General features: G+C 35.4%; 1 protein-coding gene across 1 annotated transcript in view; it reads left to right on the forward strand.

Annotated features, from left to right (window-relative positions):
* Positions 1 to 23485, forward strand: part of nrde2 (NRDE-2, necessary for RNA interference, domain containing) — a 64500-nt gene that overhangs the window by 30993 nt on the left and 10022 nt on the right. Inside the window, exons 7-12 of the mRNA XM_039741070.1 lie at positions 7320 to 7453; positions 12495 to 12618; positions 17108 to 17286; positions 18530 to 18916; positions 22024 to 22955; positions 23136 to 23274. Of these exons, the coding sequence (XP_039597004.1) occupies positions 7320 to 7453; positions 12495 to 12618; positions 17108 to 17286; positions 18530 to 18916; positions 22024 to 22955; positions 23136 to 23274 (1895 nt within the window). The remainder of the gene's footprint in view (positions 1 to 7319; positions 7454 to 12494; positions 12619 to 17107; positions 17287 to 18529; positions 18917 to 22023; positions 22956 to 23135; positions 23275 to 23485) is intronic.

The raw sequence follows: 23485 nt of genomic DNA on the forward strand, positions 1-23485 counted from the left end.
AGACCCTACGCTGGTGCAGTAGGTCCTGGTTTCCTCCTAATGCACGACAATGCCCGGCCTCATGTGGCAAGAGTATGCAGGCAGTACCTGGAGGATGAAGGAATTGAAACAATTGAATGGCCTTCACGATCCCCTGACTTAAACCCAATAGAACATCTGTGGGACATTATGTTTCGGTCCATTAGGCGCCAGGTTGCTCCTCAGACTGTACAACAGCTCAGGGATGCCCTCATACAGATCTGGGAGGAAATGCCACAAGACACCATCCGTCGTCTCATTAGGAGCATGCCCGACGTTGTCAAGCATGCATACAAGCTCGTGGGGCCACACAAGATACTGAAAAGCATTTTGAGTAGCAGAAATTAAGTTTTGAAAAATGGACTAGCCTGCCACATCTTCATTTCACTCTGATTTTAGGGTGTCTACACAATTGAGCCCTCTGTAGGCAGAAAACTTTTATTTCCATTAAAAGACTTGGCATCCTTTTGTTCCTAAGACATTGCCCTGTCATTATTTGTATAGATATCCAACTTCATATTGAGATCTGATGTATCTAATGTGTTTCTTTAAAGTGTTCCTTTAATTTTTGTGAGCAGTGTATATAGTATGTGTGTATTATGCTACATTCAGTGGACATTCAGCAGAATCTTTTCAAATGCCTTCACCAAAGCCTAGTTCTTAATTTAAAAATAAATTAAAAAAAAAAAAAAGAATCTGTTTTGTATCTTGATACAATTACTTTAACACTTCATTGTATTGTTTAAGCCATGGTATAAACTTTAAGGAGATTTTGTTTTTTGTTTGTTTTTTTTTAGCAATATTTCTTCAGCAATGCCACTTTCTTCGACAAGCCGGACATTCTGAAAGAGTTATTTCCCTTTTCAGGCTATGATTGAATTTACATTTTTTAAACCAGACAGTGTAAAGGATCTGCCAACCAAACAGCAGGTAATTTTATTCTTTTAAGAAATTTTCCATGTCTTTGTATATTTGCTGAGACAGTGTTAAAAATGTCAGTAACTATTTTGTAGTAGTTTCTTTGTGACAAACTGGATTTGATACATTATTTTCATAGTTTCAGATCCCACATCTAGTTTACTTGTGTATTTTTCACTGCAGTATGATATACGTTCTGGCCTTCAAACTATTTTCTCATTTTTTAGAAACTTTTGAAGTGTAGTTTTGAAAATTTAAGACTAGTGAACAGTTAATGCCTGTAAGTTAAGTTTTCATCAGATTTTTTTTCTTGGTTATATACATTAATCCTATACTATTAATTATTGTGAAATGTACTGTTTTCAAATAATTCATCCATCCATCCATTATCCAGCCCACTATATCCTAACTACAGGGTCACGGGGGTCTGCTGGAGCCAATCCCAGCCAACACAGGGTGCAAGGCAGGAAACAAACCCTGGGCATGGTGCCAGCTCACCGCAGGTTTTCAAATTATTGTATTATGCTAGGCTGACCGCCTTTTAAGGCACCGATTTTAAGTTGACCACTTCTTAAGGCAATTCAATATGTAGATCAATTTGATATTTTATACAAACTCATTCATTTGGTTATATTGCATTTGAGGGGTATTACTTTAATACTTATAGTTTCTGTTATTTTTGTGATGAAATTTAAACTTTTTTTCTATATTGAGGTCACCTTTTTGATCCTCCCTGATATTTACTACGCGGTGAGGCATTTGTACTCCATCAACATTAATTATTTCCAGAGACATAATTTTGTCTATTTTTCCAGCGCATTGCGCACAAAAGCAAGGAACGATGGGAGCACCAGAACTTTGCTCAAATCATGTCGCCTGCATCGCAAGCTGCAAGTAGTAAGTCTGTGATAAGCGGAATACGCTACGCTGTCCACTCACGGACGGAAAGACAGTCCCGACCGCTTTTATATAGTAAGAAGAAGAAGAAGAAAATAAAAGTCTAATTAAACAAGTGAGTAATTAAATAAAAATAATAATTGAATAAAATTGAAATAAAGCACTGAAAATAAAAGTAAAAAATTTTTTTTGCGTTACAAAAGAGATAATAGCTCTGTTGAAATGCATTTAAACTAGCAAAGCTTTTGTACAATAAACATTGTAAAGCTGATTTCACACAGTTATTTCTGGAAGAACAGATATAGAATGACAGACTGAAAATGGATTACTGTTTACAATTGGTATAGCAAAGCTAGAATGAGATTTGCATTTAAATTTTCACCTTTTATTGATATCTGTTTTCTGTTACTCTGTGTCTTATTAGCCAAATTAATTCAACTGTCATTCACTGTGGTGCATCAATAAAATGTGAAAACTTATAAGGGGGTGAATACTTTTTATAGACACCGTAGGTTTAACCAAGTATTTTGGATGCTAGTTTAGTACTTATCCCAAGATGGAAAATGTAGATATTTAGAGAGGCTCAATAAGTAAATACATACTGCAAATAATAAATATTATAACAAACAACAACCACCCCTCTCAAATACACACCTAAATTACTAAAAACAAAGAAAGTGTTTAACTTAGATAAAGATAAAAAGGGCAGTGACAGTCACAGTGAAGCATTTTAAAGCTGTATTCCCATTAGGGATGAAGAAGCCCCAGTACTGTTTGTTAAAACGCTTCTGCTGAATAATTAGTCGGCTGAAAATACTAAGTGATAGTGAGCCAGAGAGAGGATATGCAGCTTTATAAGTTAGAAGCAGAGTTTTCATTTTTAACTTGAAGAAAGAACCATTGAAGTGAAGGATTTGCAGTAATCAAGACAAGAGATATTACCAGCAGTATATCAATTTGACCCAAAAGTTTCTGCCACATACAGCAACAACCACTGATGGGATACTTTGACAGTGTTTAAGAAGAAGCTAACCTTTCTGAATTGCATTATTGCATATCCTGTAGAAAGCACGCGTGTAGCAATAATTTGAAGGAAAACTGCTTAATTTAAGTGCTGATTTCATGAAGGCAACAAGTGTGTTGAACTTGTTAATGGGTATTGTTCATTGGAGTGTGTTGTTTTTTTTAATGTGTATTCATTTGGGTGTCTTCATTGTATGCATGAAATCTGAAGTTGTATTGTCACTACTCATTCAAAGAAAATACTAATGCATTGGATTTTTCTGAATATTTGTTTTTAATAAATGTCACATCTCAGTAACCTATACTTATAAGCTTTATTTGGCTCCATGGTAGGCATTTGTTCAGTTAATTCAGCCATGATAATGTGTATACTGAAACTATATGAATGCAGTTGTCGTCACTGTATTGGAAAGAGGAGATGCAGGTTAGAAGATTTTAGGTTTTCTACACCTACGAAGGTTTCAACCTAAGTGAAGATTTTTTTCTTTGTACTTGATTGAATATGTAGCAGTTTTTGATAAGTTCTTTTTTGCAAATGTTTTAGTCCAGTGTTTCCCAACCTCGGTCCTGTGGCCCCACTGTGGCTGCAGGTTTTTGTTCCAACCAGATTACTAATCAGTGACAACACCTGACAGCACTGAGCTCCTTAATTAGCTGGATTTTTTTTTTTCTTTTATTTGACATTCAGAAAAGCATAGCAGCATGATTTTTACATTTATAAGACATTTATAAATATTTCTGGCTTTTACTATAGATTGAAATGCTTAACTCTCTTTTGTTGATTTCATTATACTTTGCCCTTTATCTGTGCAGTTTTCCCCGTTTGTTGTATCTTAATAATGACAATTTAAAACGAGCAGAGCAGACACCCAGGCAAACAACACTAAATAATCAAAGGCTGCAGCTACTTTAGAGTCAACCCCACTAGTTAGCAAATAATGGATTAATTAAACAATTAGAACACCTTGAAAAGTAGAATAGAAATCCAGATGAAAATACTGTTAAAAAGAAAAAAAATACATTATTCCTATATAACTGCTTGGTACATTTATATTATATATATATATATATATATATATATATATATATATATATATATATATATATATATATATATATATATAGCAAACTTAGTTTTCTAATTTCTATATTGTTCCCTAAACACAGAACTTGGGAAATATCAGTTCACTTAATTAGCCCAGGAGTTCAATTAAAAACAGAAGCTGGTTGGAACAAAACCTGCAGCCACTGGGGTCCCCTAGGACCCGAATTTGGAAAAACACTGTTTTAGTCTATACTAAATTATAAAGTTTTAAATTTTTACATTTGGCGAATTACAATGTTTTGCAAGTTGACAAGCTTTTCAGGAACAATTTAACTTAACATTATGCTTAAAATATGCTACATTTAAATGATTGTAATAATTTTTTATTTGTTTTACAATCCTTTCAATTTAACAGGATAAACTGATGATGGACCTAGTCCATTCTGTGCTGCAGAGAGTGACTTAGAAGGGCGGAAGAAATCCCTAAAGTTCATTATTGAGAAGAAAATCTCTATGTTGGATCGAGCTATTGAGAGCAACCCAAGCAGTGTGGAGCTCAAGTTAGCCAGACTGGAGCTTTTCAAGGAATTATGGGAACCATCTGCTTTGCTCAAAGAGTGGCAGAAGCTTGTCTTCTTACACCCAAATAACACAGAATTATGGAAGAAATATTTGCTGTTCTGTCAAAGTCAGTTCAGCACCTTTACTGTGTCAAAAGTGAATAGCATATATGGAAAATGCCTCAAGACGCTTGCAGCAGTTCATGACGGTTGCATGGTGTCACATCCTGCATTACCAGATACAGAAGAAGCATTACTAGGTATGTCTATCTAAACAAAGTAAATATTAGTTTTGAATTTTATATTACTAGTACTAATGTAATAGTTCAGTTGAATTTAAAATGAGCATTAATGGAAATCTCAACACGTTTCTGTTGGTTTATTTGAAGTCATTAAAAAGTAACCTCTTTTTTCATTAGGATAATATCCAAATAGGATTGTTGTTTAAATAAACAGCGTATCAGTTTTCCGCTTAATAAATTGGGATATCTTTTGCTATCGGATCCGTTTCTTCTTTGACAGAAGCCTGATAAACCACTTTAATCTGCAGTATACAAAAACTTTCCTTAAAAGAAAGTATAGAGCTGTTAGGTTTCTATTCACATTTATTCAAATGAATTGCAGAAACACATCATTCAATACTTGTCTACTAACAACAAAAAAACTTAGGGTCGAAAGGCATATACTATAAGAATATGCCACAAGTGAATGTCAATAAAGTGTTTTATTTTAAAATGTCATGCTGCTCTTCCAAAATAAATAAAGAAAAAAAATCATCACTCTTATGATGCTGTTTGAGAAGCACTTTAATATTTTTTCAATAAGCACGTTTACCAAGTACTGCAAATGGATCATGAGGAGAATACTTGATGATGTTGCCTATTTATGAGTTAGAGTGTGCCTGTTTTCTCCCTTAAAAAATAATAGCAGACATTTTTTAAAATGGAAAGAGCATTTCTGACTTTCCCCTTAACATAATGCTCTACCCAAAAATGAATTTGTTAATCACCTTGCATTATTTGTAATGATGGCTAAGAAACAAGCAGTGAAACATGCTGAAACAAGATTGAGCTTTGGAATTGAAGACTCATCTTTTTCCTCATTCATTGGTCATGATTTAAGCTTGCCTTTCGTCTACCTTCAAGATTTATGTGCTGTAAACAAAGCTCGAGGCTCAGATTAACAACTTTAATAAAGGAAATAATGACAGATTTCAACAGAGAAGAGCTAAAGCTGAATTTAACTTGTTTCAACACTGACGTTGCTGCTAAACGTTGCCTGCAAGAAAAACAGTATCATGAGTGGAGGAGAGTATCTGGTGGTGTATATGTAGGAAATGTATAACTAATCGTCAGTTTTATGACTCTTTCCATCCGTGCTCTGCTATATTGATGTTATGTGAAGCAGTATTGTAGTCAAAGTAATGAGCTATTATTCAATAGGACACCTGACCTGTGAAGTGGGGACCTGGGGTTTGGGACTTTAATTGAAAATAAATGGATCTTGTTTTTTTATACTACAGATTTGATATCAGTTTTTTGCCATTAGGCATATTTCACTTAAAATTTTTTGAAAGTAGTGTCTTGTGAATGCACTTATGTAAACAAGCATATTGCTGGTGCCTTTGTTCTCTTTTCTGTGATGCTGTTGTGTGAGGAAGACCTGAATTCTCTCTTCTATCCTGAATACAATGTGCATAACCATTCCCTTTGATGTATTTAATAATTTTCTTAACTAGGTAATTAATAAATTAATTGATTTATATCATAGAGAAATCAAGGGTTGATGTTATATAGATGTTTAAGAGGTATTTTTTTCTTTGATAATTGGATATTGGTTGGGGGTGTGGATGATCTGATATGTTTGGCATATGAGAGCGGATAATTTAGGGCCACAAAGGACAGGATCTTTGAGGTGAAGAGGCAGCATTGTTTCTTTTGACCCAGTTTGTCACCCCATGAAGACTTAAAAAGAATTAAAATAGGATCACCATCATCTCATTGGGTCATCATCTAATCTGCATATTATAAATGTTTGCTAAAGTAAGTTGGCATCAAGAAGGGCATCTGGGTATAAAATCTTTTTTCCTATATTCCTTTTTTTAGGGGCCTACTGGCCCACTTGAGTCAATTCGGAAAATGGCCGTTAAACTGGTAGAAAGAAAGGGAGACAGAATAGGAGCTGACCTTTAGCCACTTATGTACTGTAGAACGTGTCTTTCAGGTTCAGGCTGTAAACATCCTGATCACTTTTTGTGTGTTTATGAAATAGTTTTATTAATTACAACCGACATCTAGTCAGCAGCAGTGATTTTTGCAGGCTCAGAAGAATGCAATGATATAACAGCTATCTCAGATGTATGTGTCCAAGGAGAGCAAAAAGAAATTGTGACTTTTGTATGCAAAAATATATTGTCCAAATAATATTCATATTTTCCCATAGTAATTATCCACATAAGTCGTAAAAACCCCATTTGACAAGTGGATTACCATGTGAAGCTTTTTTATTTGAAAACAAGAGTAGTTTTTGTTTCTTTTTAGCTAGGATATGATTTCACTGCGCACAGAACTTCAAATTGCAAGTTTTTATCTTGTTACAGAATACCATACAAATATATATATATATATATATATATATATATATAGTATGTGTGTATTATGCTACATTCAGTGGACATTCAGCAGAATCTTTTCAAATGCCTTCACCAAAGCCTAGTTCTTAATTTAAAAATAAATTAAAAAAAAAAAAAAAAAGAATCTGTTTTGTATCTTGATACAATTACTTTAACACTTCATTGTATTGTTTAAGCCATGGTATAAACTTTAAGGAGATTTTGTTTTTTGTTTGTTTTTTTTTAGCAATATTTCTTCAGCAATGCCACTTTCTTCGACAAGCCGGACATTCTGAAAGAGTTATTTCCCTTTTTCAGGCTATGATTGAATTTACATTTTTTAAACCAGACAGTGTAAAGGATCTGCCAACCAAACAGCAGGTAATTTTATTCTTTTAAGAAATTTTCCATGTCTTTGTATATTTGCTGAGACAGTGTTAAAATGTCAGTAACTATTTTGTAGTAGTTTCTTTGTGACAAACTGGATTTGATACATTATTTTCATAGTTTCAGATCCCACATCTAGTTTACTTGTGTATTTTTCACTGCAGTATGATATACGTTCTGGCCTTCAAACTATTTTCTCATTTTTTAGAAACTTTTGAAGTGTAGTTTTGAAAATTTAAGACTAGTGAACAGTTAATGCCTGTAAGTTAAGTTTTCATCAGATTTTTTTTCTTGGTTATATACATTAATCCTATACTATTAATTATTGTGAAATGTACTGTTTTCAAATAATTCATCCATCCATCCATTATCCAGCCCACTATATCCTAACTACAGGGTCACGGGGGTCTGCTGGAGCCAATCCCAGCCAACACAGAGGGTGCAAGGCAGGAAACAAACCCTGGGCATGGTGCCAGCCCACTGCAGGTTTTCAAATTATTGTATTATGCTAGGCTGACCCGCCTTTTAAGGCAACCGACTTTTAAGTTGACCACTTCTTAAGGCAATTCAATATGTAGATCAATTTGATATTTTATACAAACTCATTCATTTGGTTATATTGCATTTGAGGGGTATTACTTTAATACTTATAGTTTCTGTTATTTTTGTGATGAAATTTAAACTTTTTTTCTATATTGAGGTCACCTTTTTGATCCTCCCTGATATTTACTACGCGGTGAGGCATTTGTACTCCATCAACATTAATTATTTCCAGAGACATAATTTTGTCTATTTTTCCAGCGCATTGCGCACAAAAGCAAGGGAACAATGGGAGCACCAGAACTTTGCTCAAATCATGTTGCTTGTATCGCAAGCTGCAAGTAGTAAGTATGTGATAAGCGGAATACCGCTACGCTGTCCACTCACGGGACGGAAAGACAGTCCCGACCGCTTTTATATAGTAAGAAAGAAGAAGAAGATATCGCACAGTCTGGAGTAGAAAATCATCTTTTACCTGGAAAAACGAAACTACAAATCCCATCGTGCATTGCAAAATGGACGGGGCGTGTGTGAAACTCCAAGCCTGCGTAGCACTCACGAGACGGAAGGACAATCCCGACCGCTTTTATATAGAAGGATTTTTGTAGCATTTCACATGACATAATTGTGGTGAATAATTTACTTTTTAGAGAAAAGTAAACTAAGTCAATATGATTCTCAGGTTGATTGGCCAAAGGTAAATGTAATCTACTGTAACACAGTGCAACTCTCTTCTGCACTTTATAATAAAATGTCAGTTATGTCTAGCATTTTACACTATTTGGTCAAAGTCAAATTGATGTGAACTGTTATGTGAAACATTTATATCTCCCTTATTAATAAGGTAAGAATAATGTGTGCTCAAAATTTACAAATAAAAGTCTAATTAAACAAGGAGGTCATTTAGTTGTAGATTATACATTGATTTATACTTTGTGACTGTAGCAGCCCTGGAAAAACATCCAAGTTTTATTAACAGCTTGCTCTATTTGACCTGCAGTTAAAAAAAAGAAAAAAAAAGAAAATAGCTCTGGGCATTGACTTTGGCATTAATGTGTTTCTTTATTGCTTGGAAGATCTTTGATTAAATGTATTTGGAAGGTAAAATTGATTTTAGAAATGAAATATTCATCCTTCTGGCTAAGGGTTTTACATTACTTAGACACTATCAAGGAGTTCACCAAAATACAGAATGCTTAACAGTCTTATTGTCAATAGATGCTTTTTTCTTATCTAAGCATCTTTTTGTTTAGAATAAAATTTAAGACTAAAACGTCCTTACTGTTTTATTGCTATTGTGAACTGAAAAAGTAACTCAAGTCAAATGTATGATTTCCAATGTGTTTCCTAAACAAAATTTCTACTGTAGCATTGATTCATATTATTGCATATAATGTATATTTTAAAATTGCTACAGTCAGTTCCAAGAATATAAATTATCATTATTTATTTAATGGATTGCTTGGTGGTAACAGTGGTAGTGCTGCTACCTCTCAGTAAGGAGTCCAGGATTTGTGTCCTGGGTCCTCCCTCTGTGGAGTTTGCATAAGTGACAAACTTTGGATTGTATGTTTTTACATGACGGAAGAAGTAGATTTAGAAACTAGAAGTATTTGTGGGTGTGCATAACCTTATCATGAGCTGTAAAATGTTTCTATTCAATAAAATAAGTCTATTCACTACTGTAAATAGTATTCCAGAGTTAATTTATTATTATCAGGGGTCATTTATTTCTGCTTCAGTTCCTACTCTTCCATATTAAATATCCTGTTTGGTTTAGCATTAGGTTTGTGATCTTGCATAGCATGACCTGTAATGAACACACTTTTTTCCTTCCAGGCATTCATGAGATAATGTGTGCATTTATTAACATTAACCTTCTGTTTTGTTTTGTTACTTCTCAGAAACTTCATTAAAAAAGCTCACTGTTTCTCACTTGCATTCAGATTAATGAGGCCCAAAGCTTGTGTTCTTCCCATTACTGGTGTTTAATTACTTGGCTCTGTCATAATCCTTTTTTTCTTTTTGCTATTATTGCATAATAATAATAATAATATTTATAATATTAGTAATTCTTTACATTTATATAGCAGGTTTCTCACTGTTCAAAGCGCTCAATAGTTCTCTAATCCAGTATCATATTCTAAAGATCAGTCATCTCTTAGTGAATGATAGTTTGCGCTATGTGACTCTCGTGCTGTGGCCTGTGCTGAACCTTGTCACTTGCTATTTCATTTAAGACAGCTATAGTTCGACTGGGTACGAGACATTGCTTCTGGCTTGATCATAGAGCAGGTGGGTCCATCTGACGTAGGACTCTGAGATGTTGTGTGACTGAAGGGCTTCTTGCCCTTTAAGGTCTTGGGGAACTTGGTCAAAGGCCTTCTCCATGTCGAGAAAAGCCATGTGCAGCAGTGCATTCTTTCTCCTGTCGCTTCTCCATAGAAGTTGGACACCATGTGTTGCATCCATCATACCCCGGCCACTGACAAACCCACACTGATCAGGAGTTATGGAGGCATATTCCGTATCCGTCTGTTCAATACTCACTTGATGATTGTTATGGTATGGCACAACAGATGGATTGGGCAGTAGTTTGTACATGCCTTTCCAGATTGGGATCGTGATGCTGGTGGTTCAGACTTTGGCTACCTTTACTTCTTCTATGATTCAATTGAAGAGCATTGTAAGTAGGTTGGCGCCATTCCCGCCAAAAATCTTCCACACCTCTTTTGTCACATCATCAGGCCCAGTTACTTTCCCCTTCTTTGTTCTCTGTACTGCATGTTTCACTTCTTTGATGGTTATTCGAGGGGCAGGGGCTTCGACAGGTTTGGCTTCTTGTAACAGTAGGTGGGCTAATTCTTCATTACAGACGTATTCACACCAGCACTTCAGGATCACAGCTGGGTATTGGAGGACTTGATGATTTTGCTTTCACCAATATCTTGTGTGAATTGGTGGCATGAACTGGCGAGGCGAATTTTATTGGCACCTCCGAGCTTGTCCATCTGATGGTACAGTTCCTCGTAGTGCTTGGCTTTTACATCAGCCACAGTCAATTTCTCTGCTGGTTTAAGTGCCTTATAATGCTGGTGGTCATCGTCTAGCACATTTTCTTCTCTTTGATTGCCGCTTGTACTTCCTCCCACCATGCTTGCTTGTTGATGAACCAACCGCCTGCCCAGCTTTGCTTTTTCCAGGGCCTTGGTGGCTAAGTCATCAGTCTGCCTCATAATGTCCGTCCAGAGGTCTTCAAATGGTTGTTCAAGATCCACCTGGATCTACCTAAGTACATCCTCAATTTGTCCTTTAATTTCCTGGAACTTCCAACATTTAATCAACTCTGCCCCAGTCATTTGTGATATTTCTAGCTTATCAAGCTTAAGCTTTAAGTCGAGGACAAAATAGCGGTGTTGTGGGGTGACATTGTCTAATAGGATCACTTTGGTATCCATCATCAACTTGTTGTCCTGACGTTGGACAAGGCAGTTGTTGATCTGGGTCGAGCGTACTCCACTGGTGCACATGACGAGGTGTGATGTTTGCTTTTTGTAGAACGTATTGACCACAATTAGGTTGTGGCCAACTGCTCAGTCTAATTTTCTGTGACTGTTGTCTTTCTGGGTGCTGAGTCCATGTCCGCCATGGTATTGCATGTAGTATTCCTTAGCCAGCTCCAAGTGCCCATTCAGATCGCCATCAAGTAATATGTCCTTGTTGACAGGTATTGATCTTAGGAGGGTAATGACACTGTCCTGAAGTTAATTTTTTTTGTCCTCTGAGCAGCAGTTCTGGGGCACATATGAAGAGATTGCTCAAAATGTTGTTGATCTACATTCGAACATGATGGTGATAAAGTGGTCTAAGATTCCTTACACAATCACAACATTGTGCCTGAGTCTTTCATTAATATCAATGGCCAAGCAATTTTGAGTGGCCATTTGGCCAAGGTAATAACTTACTTTTTTTAAAATAAAGTCATGTTTTTAGGAGAGCAAGGAGGATTTTGTTATATAAGGAATGAGGTGACAGTGTATGTCTATGTAGCACACTTGAAAATCATTGTTTGAAGCTGTCATACATCCAATATCCTGTACTTAAGTCCTGAGTTTGCAAGTTCTCCCCATGTCTGCATGGGTGATTCTCTAGCTACTCTACCTCCACTTTTAAAGGTATCCGCATCTCTTACAGTTATTTAGCTATTATTTGTGGTGTTTGTATTAGTGGGCCCTATGAAGGAGTGGCTGTCTCTCCAGGGTGGGTTTCTGTCTTACTCTCAATGTAACTGGGACCCTTAATTGGATGAAGTGTGTTTAAGGAATGTTATTTCTGAGGGCGAAGAGTGAAATATGCATCCTAATTCTTTTTTTTTCTTTCTCAGTACTTTAGTCTTTGATGGAGTTTTCTTAACAGGGCGATGTTTTTGTATTATATGCATTATATCACATTGAAACAGTAATTTTTCATTTTGTTCTTGTTTTGCTTTAAACAGGTTGAGTTTTTTGAACCATTTTGGGATAGTGGAGAGCCTCGCTTTGGAGAAACAGGTGCTAGAGGATGGCATGCATGGATGCACCAGCAAGAAAGGGGTGGGTGGATTATTCCAAATGAAACAGGTATAGTGTCTTTTTTTTTTTACTTCTGTTGATTTTTTTTTTTTAAATTTCAGAAAAAACGTTAGCAATTTTATGAACGTACTATTGGAATAGACTGCAGTGCCATTTTTGTTTTACTTTGTAAGTACAGTGAACCCTTGACTTACGAACTCGAATCGTTCTCAAAGGCTGGTTGTAAGTCAAGACTATTTTTCCCATAAGAAATAGTCGAAATACCCATAATGCGTTCCGAACCTCCCACAGCAACACTTACTTAACCTTTTCATAATAAAAAAGGATTGTATAATGTGCATAATTTACCAGAAACACCAATCATTTTTCTAATGTACTAACCAAAAAGTTATAAAAAGTGCCTAGCCTACCAGAAAAAACTATTTCATACTGTACTCATCATTTAAGTTGACATCTTTGGCTTGCAGGAAAGGAGGAGGAAGAGAATGAAATGAAAGATGGTTATTGTTTGGAAGGAGAGCTCCCTTCCATAAGATTTGAGTAACACCTTTAGCAACACTAGCTTCCTTATACAAATCTTTTCTTTGTAAAATTTTCGAGATGGTGGATTTCAACATGATGTACATATTGGCGAGATCGGTCACACGAACGCCATTCTCATATTTCGATTGTGATCACTTTCTTTACCTTCGTTACCTTCTCTTCCTTGCTTAGCTTCTTTTCTTGCTTTTTTGGGGCCATTTTGATAGCAATTATCGAAATAAATTATATAAATCACTTGACTGACTGAAATTACAGTGGTGTGAAAAACTATTTGCCCCTTCCTGATTTCTTATTCTTTTGCATGTTTATCACACAAAATGTTTCTGATCATCAAACACATTTAACCATTAGTCAAATATAACACAAGTAAACACAAAATGCAGTTTTTAAATGATGGTTTTTATTATTTAGGGAGAAAAAAATCCAAACCTACATGGCCCTGTGTGAAAAAGTAATTGCCCCCTTGTTAAAAAATCACCTAACTGTGGTGTATCACACCTGAGTTCAATTTCGTAGCCACCCCAGGCCTGATTACTGCCACACCTGTTTCAATCAAGAAATCACTTAAATAGGAGCTGCCTGACACAGAGAAGTAGACCAAAAGCACCTCAAAAGCTAGACATCATGCCAAGATCCAAAGAAATTCAGGAACAAATGAGAACAGAAGTAATTGAGATCTATCAGTCTGGTAAAGGTTATAAAGCCATTTCTAAAGCTTTGGGACTCCAGCGAACCACAGTGAGAGCCATTATCCACAAATGGCAAAAACATGGAACAGTGGTGAACCTTCCCAGGAGTGGCCGACCAAAATTACCCCAAGAGCTCAGAGACGACTCATCCGAGAGGTCACAAAGACCCCAGGACAACGTCTAAAGAACTGCAGGCCTCACTTGCCTCAATTAAGGTCAGCATTCACGACTCCACCATAAGAAAGAGACTGGGCAAAAACGGCCTGCATGGCAGATTTCCAAGACGCAAACCACTGTTAAGCAAAAAGAACATTAGGGTTCGTTTCAATTTTGCTAAGAAACATCTCAATGATTGCCAAGACTTTTGGGAAAATACCTTGTGGACTGATGAGACAAAAGTTGAACTTTTTGGAAGGCAAATGTCCTGTTACATCTGGCGTAAAAGGAACACAGCATTTCAGAAAAAGAACATCATACCAACAGTAAAATATGGTGGTGGTAGTGTGATGGTCTGGGGTTGTTTTGCTGCTTCAGGACCTGGAAGGGTTGCTGTGATAGATGGAACCATGAATTCTACTGTCTACCAAAAAATCCTGAAGGAGAATGTCCGGCCATCTGTTTGTCAACTCAAGCTGAAGCGATCTTGGATGCTGCAACAGGACAATGACCCAAAACACACCAGCAAATCCACCTCTGAATGGCTGAAGAAAAACAAAATGAAGACTTTGGAGTGGCCTAGTGAAAGTCCTGACCTGAATCCAATGGAGATGCTATGGCATGACTTTAAAAAGGCGGTTCATGCTAGAAAACCCTCAAATAAAGCTGAATTACAACAATTCTGCAAAGATGAGTGGGCCAAAATTCCTCCAGAGCGCTGTAAAAGACTCATTGCAAGTTATCGCATACGCTTGATTGCAGTTATGTCCACATTGAGCTCCGACTGACGCTTATGAACGCTCTCGGCTGTTTGTCTACAATTGCACAAGCGGATACACGTGACCGCATTCTGGTCGCAACTCGACATTGATTGTAATTCAAAACAAAAATTTTGGTCGTAAACCAAGTTGTTCGCATGTCAGGCTTGTCGTATATCAAGGGTCGACTGTAATAGCAACTGCTTAAAATGGAGGAGTAAAGAATAATAGAATTATTTACTTTTGATGAGTCTATTTTAGTACATCAGTGTGAGCATCTTAATACAGTATGTGCTGATGGAATATAATTAACAGCTACACTGTAAAAAATGTCAGTAAATTTTACGGTAAAAATACTGTAAATGGTGAAAGTGAAATACCTTTTCTGAAAAAGAGGAGTTACCTTATGTTCTACTGAAAATTACCTGTGTATCTTAAACAATACATTTCATTATTTTTTACAGCCAAGTTCTTTAAAATCAATATTTTTCTACTTTCAGAATATGTTACATGCCACGTTTACTGATAAATTATGGATACAATGAAAAAAATCGCTGTTAATTTGACAGTGTAAAACTGTTAAATAGCAAAGGTCAAAAACTGTAAAATGTAAAACAGTAAAGCATTGTTATAGTAACACCGAAGTTATGATATTTGAATAAGGAAATGCCCCTTTTTACCATATTATTCCTTGTGAACCACATACCTTTGCACAGTAGGGGGAAAAAAACTTAGTTAGCCAACTTATTTTTCCCTGAGTGTTAAAGGTTTTTTGAGGTTATGGAAGCTGATTTATGGTGGGTTATATTCAATAAGCTGGCACACCTATAGGGCACCATACACCACAAAAGCAGACTATACTTCTCCACCAAACAATGTGCCATAACTTCCTTAAACATTGAATTCTTTTCAATGTATATAATTAAATGATACAACATGTTTGCTATTACTTGTTGTTACTTTGCTGATGCAGACTGTGTACTGGTATTTGATCCTGACAACAATTTGTAATGGTTGAGTAACTGGCATGTTTATTACAGTGCATGGATTTTAGGTTATGGTTAAACCTTCACTTCAATTGTAATGTGTTGTAAAGAAAAAAGTTATTTATTATAAAGTTATACGGTAGACCAAAGTTATTGTCACTTTCTTTTTTACGGTAAAAGTCTGGCAATCACAGCTGCCAGTTTGTTACCATTAATTCAACATTTTTATTTTTTTTATACAGTGTACAGTAGTGCACGTAGGTCAGCTTTGTGTATAGGTTAAACTCTAGAGCAAGTGTACTTAACTCCAGTCTTGTAGGTCCGCAGAAGGAGCAGGTTTTTATTCTAACCAGTTTTGTAATTCAAATCCAGGCTTACTGTATCAGTTAATGAATATGCATTTAATCTTAAATCTTTATCACATTATAGTGTTTTTTGTTTTCTTAGAACATTATCCATATGTTTTGTGGTCCAGATCAGATTTGTACACCTTGGTCTTTCCCTTCTCTTTTATTTATTTCAAACATTCTATTAATACAGATACTTCATGATGAATATACATGAGTTTAAATGGAAGCATGTTAGCTGAAGAGCTGGTGATTCCTTTGTTATTTGCATCTCATTATTAAGTAACAGCTGGTTAAGAAAACAGGCAACAATTAAAACCTTTATGCAGCTATTTAAATCTAATATAGGTAATTAAGAGTTGTTAATCATAACAAACTTGTTAACTAAAATTAAGCCCAAAAGACTTCTAATATCCAGCTATAATTCAATATCTGTAGTTATGCAGTACACGCAGTCACATAGGGAAAACATGCACACTCCATAGAGACGCTGACCAGGCCAGTAATCAAATCTGAACTCATGGTACTTTGTTGTAGTAATAATAGTAATGATAATACATTTTATTTATATAGCACTTTTCAAATGCTTGGAACACTTCACAAATATTTAAAGGAATACAACAGAAGTAAAAGCAAACATGACATTAATAACATGGCGTGTCTTAGTCAGTTTAAAAGCTTGTGCATCTTAGTAAAGAGATCCCCTACGGACAGAACATATAGTTCACTATATTATTTCTTTTCACCTGATCTTATCTATACAGTACTTAAAATGTTAGTTCAGTTCATTGCATGGGCCACATAAATTTTCAGCCTATAAACATCAGTGCTGCATGGAATAAATTAAAGGAACCCACGATTCAGTGTATATTGCTTTTGATCTAAACTTCCAAAACTTTGTGACAGTACAACTTTCTTTAATATGTTAGCCAGTGTTTGATCCTTTCTGTATGGTTTGACTGGCTGTTTAATGCTAGAGATTATAGAGGATTTATTTTATTAAGCATATTCATAATGTGTATTTCTTCTATTTTTCTCCAATTATGTGATAACTGTAGCTGATGAAGATGCTAGTGGTGATGACGATGATGATAATGAACTAAAAGATAAGACATGGCCAAAGTGGAAAATCTGGCTTAATGTGGAATGTTCACGTGAAGTTAAACATTGGTTGCCATGGAAACCTGATAAATTAAAGGGACAGACTGAAGAGGATTGTGAGGACCCTGAAAGACAAGCAAGTATTTACTCTTAGAGCCCTTATACATGCTTATTCATCTAGTAGTATGGTTAATATATAGATGAAATATAACTGCCTTATGAAGAAACAAACACATCCTATCCTTTGTAGTCTGACATATAAAGCTTATATGTACATAACTCATAGTCTGAAATATATAGAGACAGTCTGTTTCAGTTAATTAAGTAACTCATGACTAGTAATGCTTATCTTTTAAAATATTCTGAAAGTAATTTCCTGAATTTAACTATAGATTATACTAATTCTCTGCATTCTTGGCATAAATACTTCTGTCTTGAGTCTGCTCCAGTTTCTCCATGATAATGCATCAGAATAGTAAAGGGATGCCTAGCGTGCCTGTTCTTACGCACTTCCCACTTTTGCTACTTTTAAATTATACTGCTTTCTTTAGAGCTCTTAATGCATTTGTATGTGTGTTTGTGTTTTTATACATTGTGCTACTGCGGTTTCATCCAGTGTGCTAAAGGCATATACAATATATTGGGATGAGTAATAACACCACATGAGTTGCATCAGTGAGTTATTGGTATGTTTTTGAGTGTGCTCTGCAATGGTTGTCACCAGTCTTGGATATGTTTTTGTCTTTTAGAATATTTTCTATATTTAAGTTAACATGCTCACATAGTAAATGAGTGTAGAGTTTGCCACGATTATATTGTTGAGTTGGCAAAGATGTAATATGTAGAAAGTCCTCGCAGCCAAATCTAAATTATATGCCAAAAATAAACTTGGCAGAAAGGTGGAATTTTCTATTTGTATTACTGTATATTTTTATTTGCTTTTGTTTGTACTGCTTAGTTGTAATTCCCATGACCAAGTCAGTGTCATATTTGGGGATAAAAAAAAAAATTGATCTTGACAGATAGTCTTTGCTATAGCCCTCCTTAGTTATGCAAGAACTTTAAAGCATTCTGAGTGAGAATCATAAGCAGATAGCATTATGATAAATAAATGTACACCCTCAAAAAACAAAGAAAAAAAAAGGAAAAATATTTCTTTTAATTATGATAACTCATGTTATTGACAACATTTAAGTCCAGTGGAGTTACAGGTTTTTCTTAAAAAAGCAATAGCTCTATCCTATTGCCTAAACATATTCTCCACTTCGCTGACAGTAATGCAGTAGATCATATTTCAGAGAGTGTTTTGAATTTGTGTCTAGTTTTGGGATATTGCCTGTTTAATTTAAACATTTTAAATGGCTTTTCTATTTTTACAGGTTTTGTTTGATGACATCGGACCTTCGATGATAAGGATATCAAAACCAGACCTTGTTTTTCAGATGGTAATTTCCTTTTTGCAGTTCATGGGCCTTCCATTGTGCTCTAATTTTTGCAGTCCATACTGGAGTATACTGTTGGATGAGATGTCGGCAGTTGGCTGTGGACTGGAGGAAAACAGTCCTTTGACTTCTATGGAAACACAGTGTAATGGCATTGGGTGTGTTGGAGACATACATACATTTAACAGTGTAAAGCAAGAAATCAGTCACCATAAATTTGGAGAGCAGTTTGTTCATAATGTTTTCCTCCAAGCTCTCCCCTTGTTTCCTAAGAAGGAGAAGTCACTTTTGTCACTTTATTGGCTGCAATATGAGAAATACAAGGTATGTTATTTTTACTCATAATTCATAGATAAATCATTGAATATTTAATGTACATTAACCATGGGAAGAAAATAGCTGTAATCTCTTTGTGTTTGAGATCAGTTTTTTAGGTGCGTTTAAATATAATGTGAGGCATACAATATGCTGTCATTGTCACTTTTGTCCATATTAGGAAAAAAGACTCCTTCAATAAATGTTGATGTTTCTTTTAGAAATCTTGAATATGGCACACTGTACAAATTCTGAAATTTTAAAAGCTTCAGTGAGCTTTCAGTTTCATCTGCCTAAAAAGAAATATTTTTATGGCTTAAATTATTGATTTTTTTATTTACCATTTCAAATTTCCTTTTAGAAATGTTTATGCAATTTTAATATTTTGTATATTTTCATCTTTTACTCATGCAATAGCCACTCCTGATAACAAAGCACTGACATACATGCAGAGTTTTTATTGGCTTCAAAGGCTTCTGCTTGATATGCTGCCTGTTGAATTGGCGCATGCGGCTGCATTAATCTCAGTCATAGCAGCTCAATTTTCCAGCTCTTTAAATCGTAGCTAGTAAGTTTCATATTATAAAAGTAAAAAATTTAATTATCCATAAATAAATAAAAGAGCAAGAGAGCTCCCTAGCCATGTTGGGTGGCATGCAGTGAATGAATGTGTTCTCAGGATTTCTGTTGCACTGAAAACAACCTCGTGGCTGCATTATCTGCACATTATAATGATAAAATATTTCTCTGACACTATAATTTATTAGCAAAGCACAGTGGATGCAGCCTAATTGTGACTTCAACAGAGATTTTAAAAATAAATAAGGTATTTTTTTATTTTATGTTTAAGAAATATGACCACAACCAACTAACAGCAGGGCATCAATTGATACAATTATTTCATTACTTGACTTGGAATCTGCGCTCAGTATTTAAACCCCCACAAACCTACTTGGGCTTTGTTTTCACCTGCATGATATTTGAACTTATCATCATCATTTTCAAATATGACTCGTCGTTACAAAAATAGTTGATAAACAAAATATGATCACTAACTTTTTGATGAAGTAACTAGAAAATTAAAAAATTCTCCAACCTTCAAATTGTTAAGTCTCCAAATGTACTAAAATGTTACACAACACATATCTTTTCTTGCCTATCAGTCTTGGTAGCTTTTACAGTCTTTCAGGAAGATCAGGGATAAATCTGTTTCTATTTTCCGCTTCCCTGCTCATCTCTTAGTATTTGTGTGGGACTTAATTATCCATTAAATTCCACTTTAGAATTATTGAGGTTATTTGAAAATGCTGGTACAATATATTTGCAGCTAGAAGTGTTCGAAAGCACACACGGAAAAATGAACAAGCTGAATGTTTCACTTAGTCTAAAAAAGATTGGAATCAGTATACAGCATTGGGAAACAACCCTTCAGAAAGGCTACAGAAAACTATGTCTACAGTCAAGCTGGAAAAATGTCCCATTTACATACATTTACACATCCTTATCTGTGCGGTCCTTTTTTGGAGGCATTAGGATGTTGATGTATAATTTGTACTTTTGAGGTTCGCTATCAGTTAAATCTACAAGAATGGCATTCTCACCATGTTGCTTGTTTCCCTCATTAAAACTGCAGTGAGGCTCAGAATATTCAGTTATTCCATGTACTGCACATCCTCAAAATGTTACGTATTGTTTACAGCTGCACAGAGTTTGTATTAAAAAAAAAAAAAAAAGTACCTGTGTCTTCTGTTATTATTGGTTGGTAAGTTACATGCAGCAGACATATTAGTTATCTCCCACAGTATTTTTGTAGTCCACAAAATATTAAACATACTGGAAAACAGATACAAAATAGTTTTTTGAAATGCAAGTAGTTAATAATCTGTTCTCTACATATAAAATCCTAAGCCTAAAAGTCTAACAATTTTATGTGACATTTTTATGTCACGTTTTTTGTCACGCTTTAAATTGGCTTATTTTAAAACCTACATATATATGTTTGGTGTCATTCTTTTCAGATTTGTCGAACTTTAATGTGATGTCGTTAGATTTTCAGATTCTTATTCCGTGTTTAAATTCTAAACTAAAAAATATCAAGAACTCGCGTCCCGTGAGACAAGGCTTTGTGCCAAGAGATTTAACCACGCCTGGGGCCGGCAATAAAAGATGAAGAGTAGGATAGCTGCTATGCAGGCGTTTAAATGTTGTAAGCGCCACACAAGATGCAGATCATGAGGCACAGCAGATCGAGCAAAGAGGAGGTAAAAAAAAAAACAAAAAAAAACTATTTGTTCCCCATTGTAACACCGCTTAAGAAGGGGTTTCGGAGGAGCGACCATGTCTCCTTGGGGTGTTTTCAGCCCCCCTCTTCACAATTCGAGCGACAGAGAAGCAAAGTAGCTGGCGCGTACCACAGGCTGGGGAGTTGGCGGCGGGGCTAACCCCTAGTGTATATACTGTATGTATATGTATATATATAGTGTATATACTGTATATATATATATATATATATATATATATAATTAAAGTGTAAATAGAAAACAGATCTGTTTTTCTTCCAAAATGTGTTAAAACATTTTGTGTCACAAGAACAATGCCTGAATATACCCTGGACAAATACACACTGTTATACTCCGGGTTCAACATTTCTGTCCTTCCTGTTGATCTGAATTAGATTTTCTCATTCATCCTCTGTGTGTAGCAAGCCCACTCTTACTCTGTCCACATAGTTTTTTTCTCCAGATGTTCAGGTTTCTTCTCTTTCTGCCAACATGTATATTGGGTAAATAAGAAACTCCAATGAGGTGAGGTAGTATGCTTGAAATTGTAGTGTGTAATGGTGATGTGATGTAATGTAAATGATCCCATCCATGGGTTTTCCTGACTTATTCCCTGTGCTGCTGAGATAAGCTTTGGGTTCTCTGTGATCATGAAATGGGAAAAGGAGATTCAGAAAATGAATGAATGCATTGATATACAGCACAGTGCGTTTTTATCTTTTGTTTTTCTGAATTTTGAACTCACTAATTTTTTTTGTTATTTATGAAACTGTACAGAGCTTTGTCTATGCCATTCTTGATGGTATTTAATATTTTCCTTTGTTTTATATTATTCAGATAATTCAGCATCTTCAGAAGCAAAATAAGAAGCAATTAAAATCTCAGGGAAAAAAAATCAAAAAACTAGCAAAAAACCTACTAAAGGAATCTGAAAATCGGAATAACTTGGCTCTTTGGAAGGAATATGCTCATTTGGAATGGTTACTTGGCAATAAAGAAGAGGCACGCAAAGTCTTTGATACATCAATTACAATGGCAATAAGTCGGGGTCTTGAGGACACAGATTTGTGTAGTCTGTGCTTATTATATGCTCAGTTAGAAGTGGAAGCATCAGAAGGTGATGTCATTGGAGTCACTAGCCAGGCACTTCATATTTTAACCAAGTTAACAGATGGTGGTCCCTATGTAACCTATAATGGACAAGTTGCTCCTGTTGCAATCCTTAAATCTCGAAAGGTTTATGAGCATGCTGTTCTTAGTAGTTTGACAAAAATTAGTTCCCAGAACACATCTACTTCTTCGTCTGATTTTAGACCTGACATGCTCACCAGCTTAATTGGTTGCTTTGCTTTGTTTCAGTATATAACCGTGGGTCTGGAAGCATCTGATAAAATCTTTGCACATGCTTTAGAAGTTCTCTCACATGTTCCCAGCCAGCTAAGTGTGGAAATCTCACCCAACAAATGGACTCAACCCAGTGAGATGGAAAAGCTCACATTGATGCGTGCCTTACATCTAAGATACCATATGAAGATCAGCAATTTCCCATTAAAAACTCTTCGAGAAATGCTCATAGATGCTTTGAAATTGTTTCCTGGAAATCACAGACTCTGGAAGTTGTATGTAGAGGTTGAAAATAAGTACCACAATGCAAGCAGATCCAGGAGGTTTTTTGATAATGTGGCAAAACACACAAAGTATATTACACCCTACCTCTTTGCTGTCTTTGCAGAGCAAAAGAGAAAAGAAATGATTGATCACGTGCAAAGGTAAAATAAGGAATTTTAATTATGAAGAAGTAAATATAGCTAATGTTGTTTTTTAAAATATGTTGTATTTTAGACAGTTGTAGCATTTAATAAACTTCAAAATATTACTAATTATTCCTCATTTTTACCAGATGAATACTTTAATCTAGTCTTCCACTGTGTTTTTCTTCTCTTGCTCAGGGTTGGTGATAGTGTCATTTACTTAACCGTTCCAGAAAATGGGCTGAGCAATAGAATAAGAGTGCTGTTTGAACATGCTGTTTGTAGTGAGAATGGTGCGCACTGCCCCTTGATGTGGAGAATGTACCTTTCCTTCATGGTAGGAGACAACAACTTTCCCTTGAATGTTTTTTTTTTCTTTTCAAATAAGTGTAGAAGAGTTGCCTTTGTTGCTTTAAACAGATAAAGTTAGTATTTACTCTAAGCCAGATCAGACCATTCTTACAACATAACATGTTAGTCGGAGAATTTTTGACCTGCTTTATAGAAAAGTAAAGAATATATGCCTCAGACTGACAGATGCCATTGTT

Source organism: Polypterus senegalus, chromosome 18 (assembly GCF_016835505.1).
Source record: "Polypterus senegalus isolate Bchr_013 chromosome 18, ASM1683550v1, whole genome shotgun sequence".
In the NCBI taxonomy this organism is placed as follows: Eukaryota; Metazoa; Chordata; class Cladistia; order Polypteriformes; family Polypteridae; genus Polypterus; species Polypterus senegalus.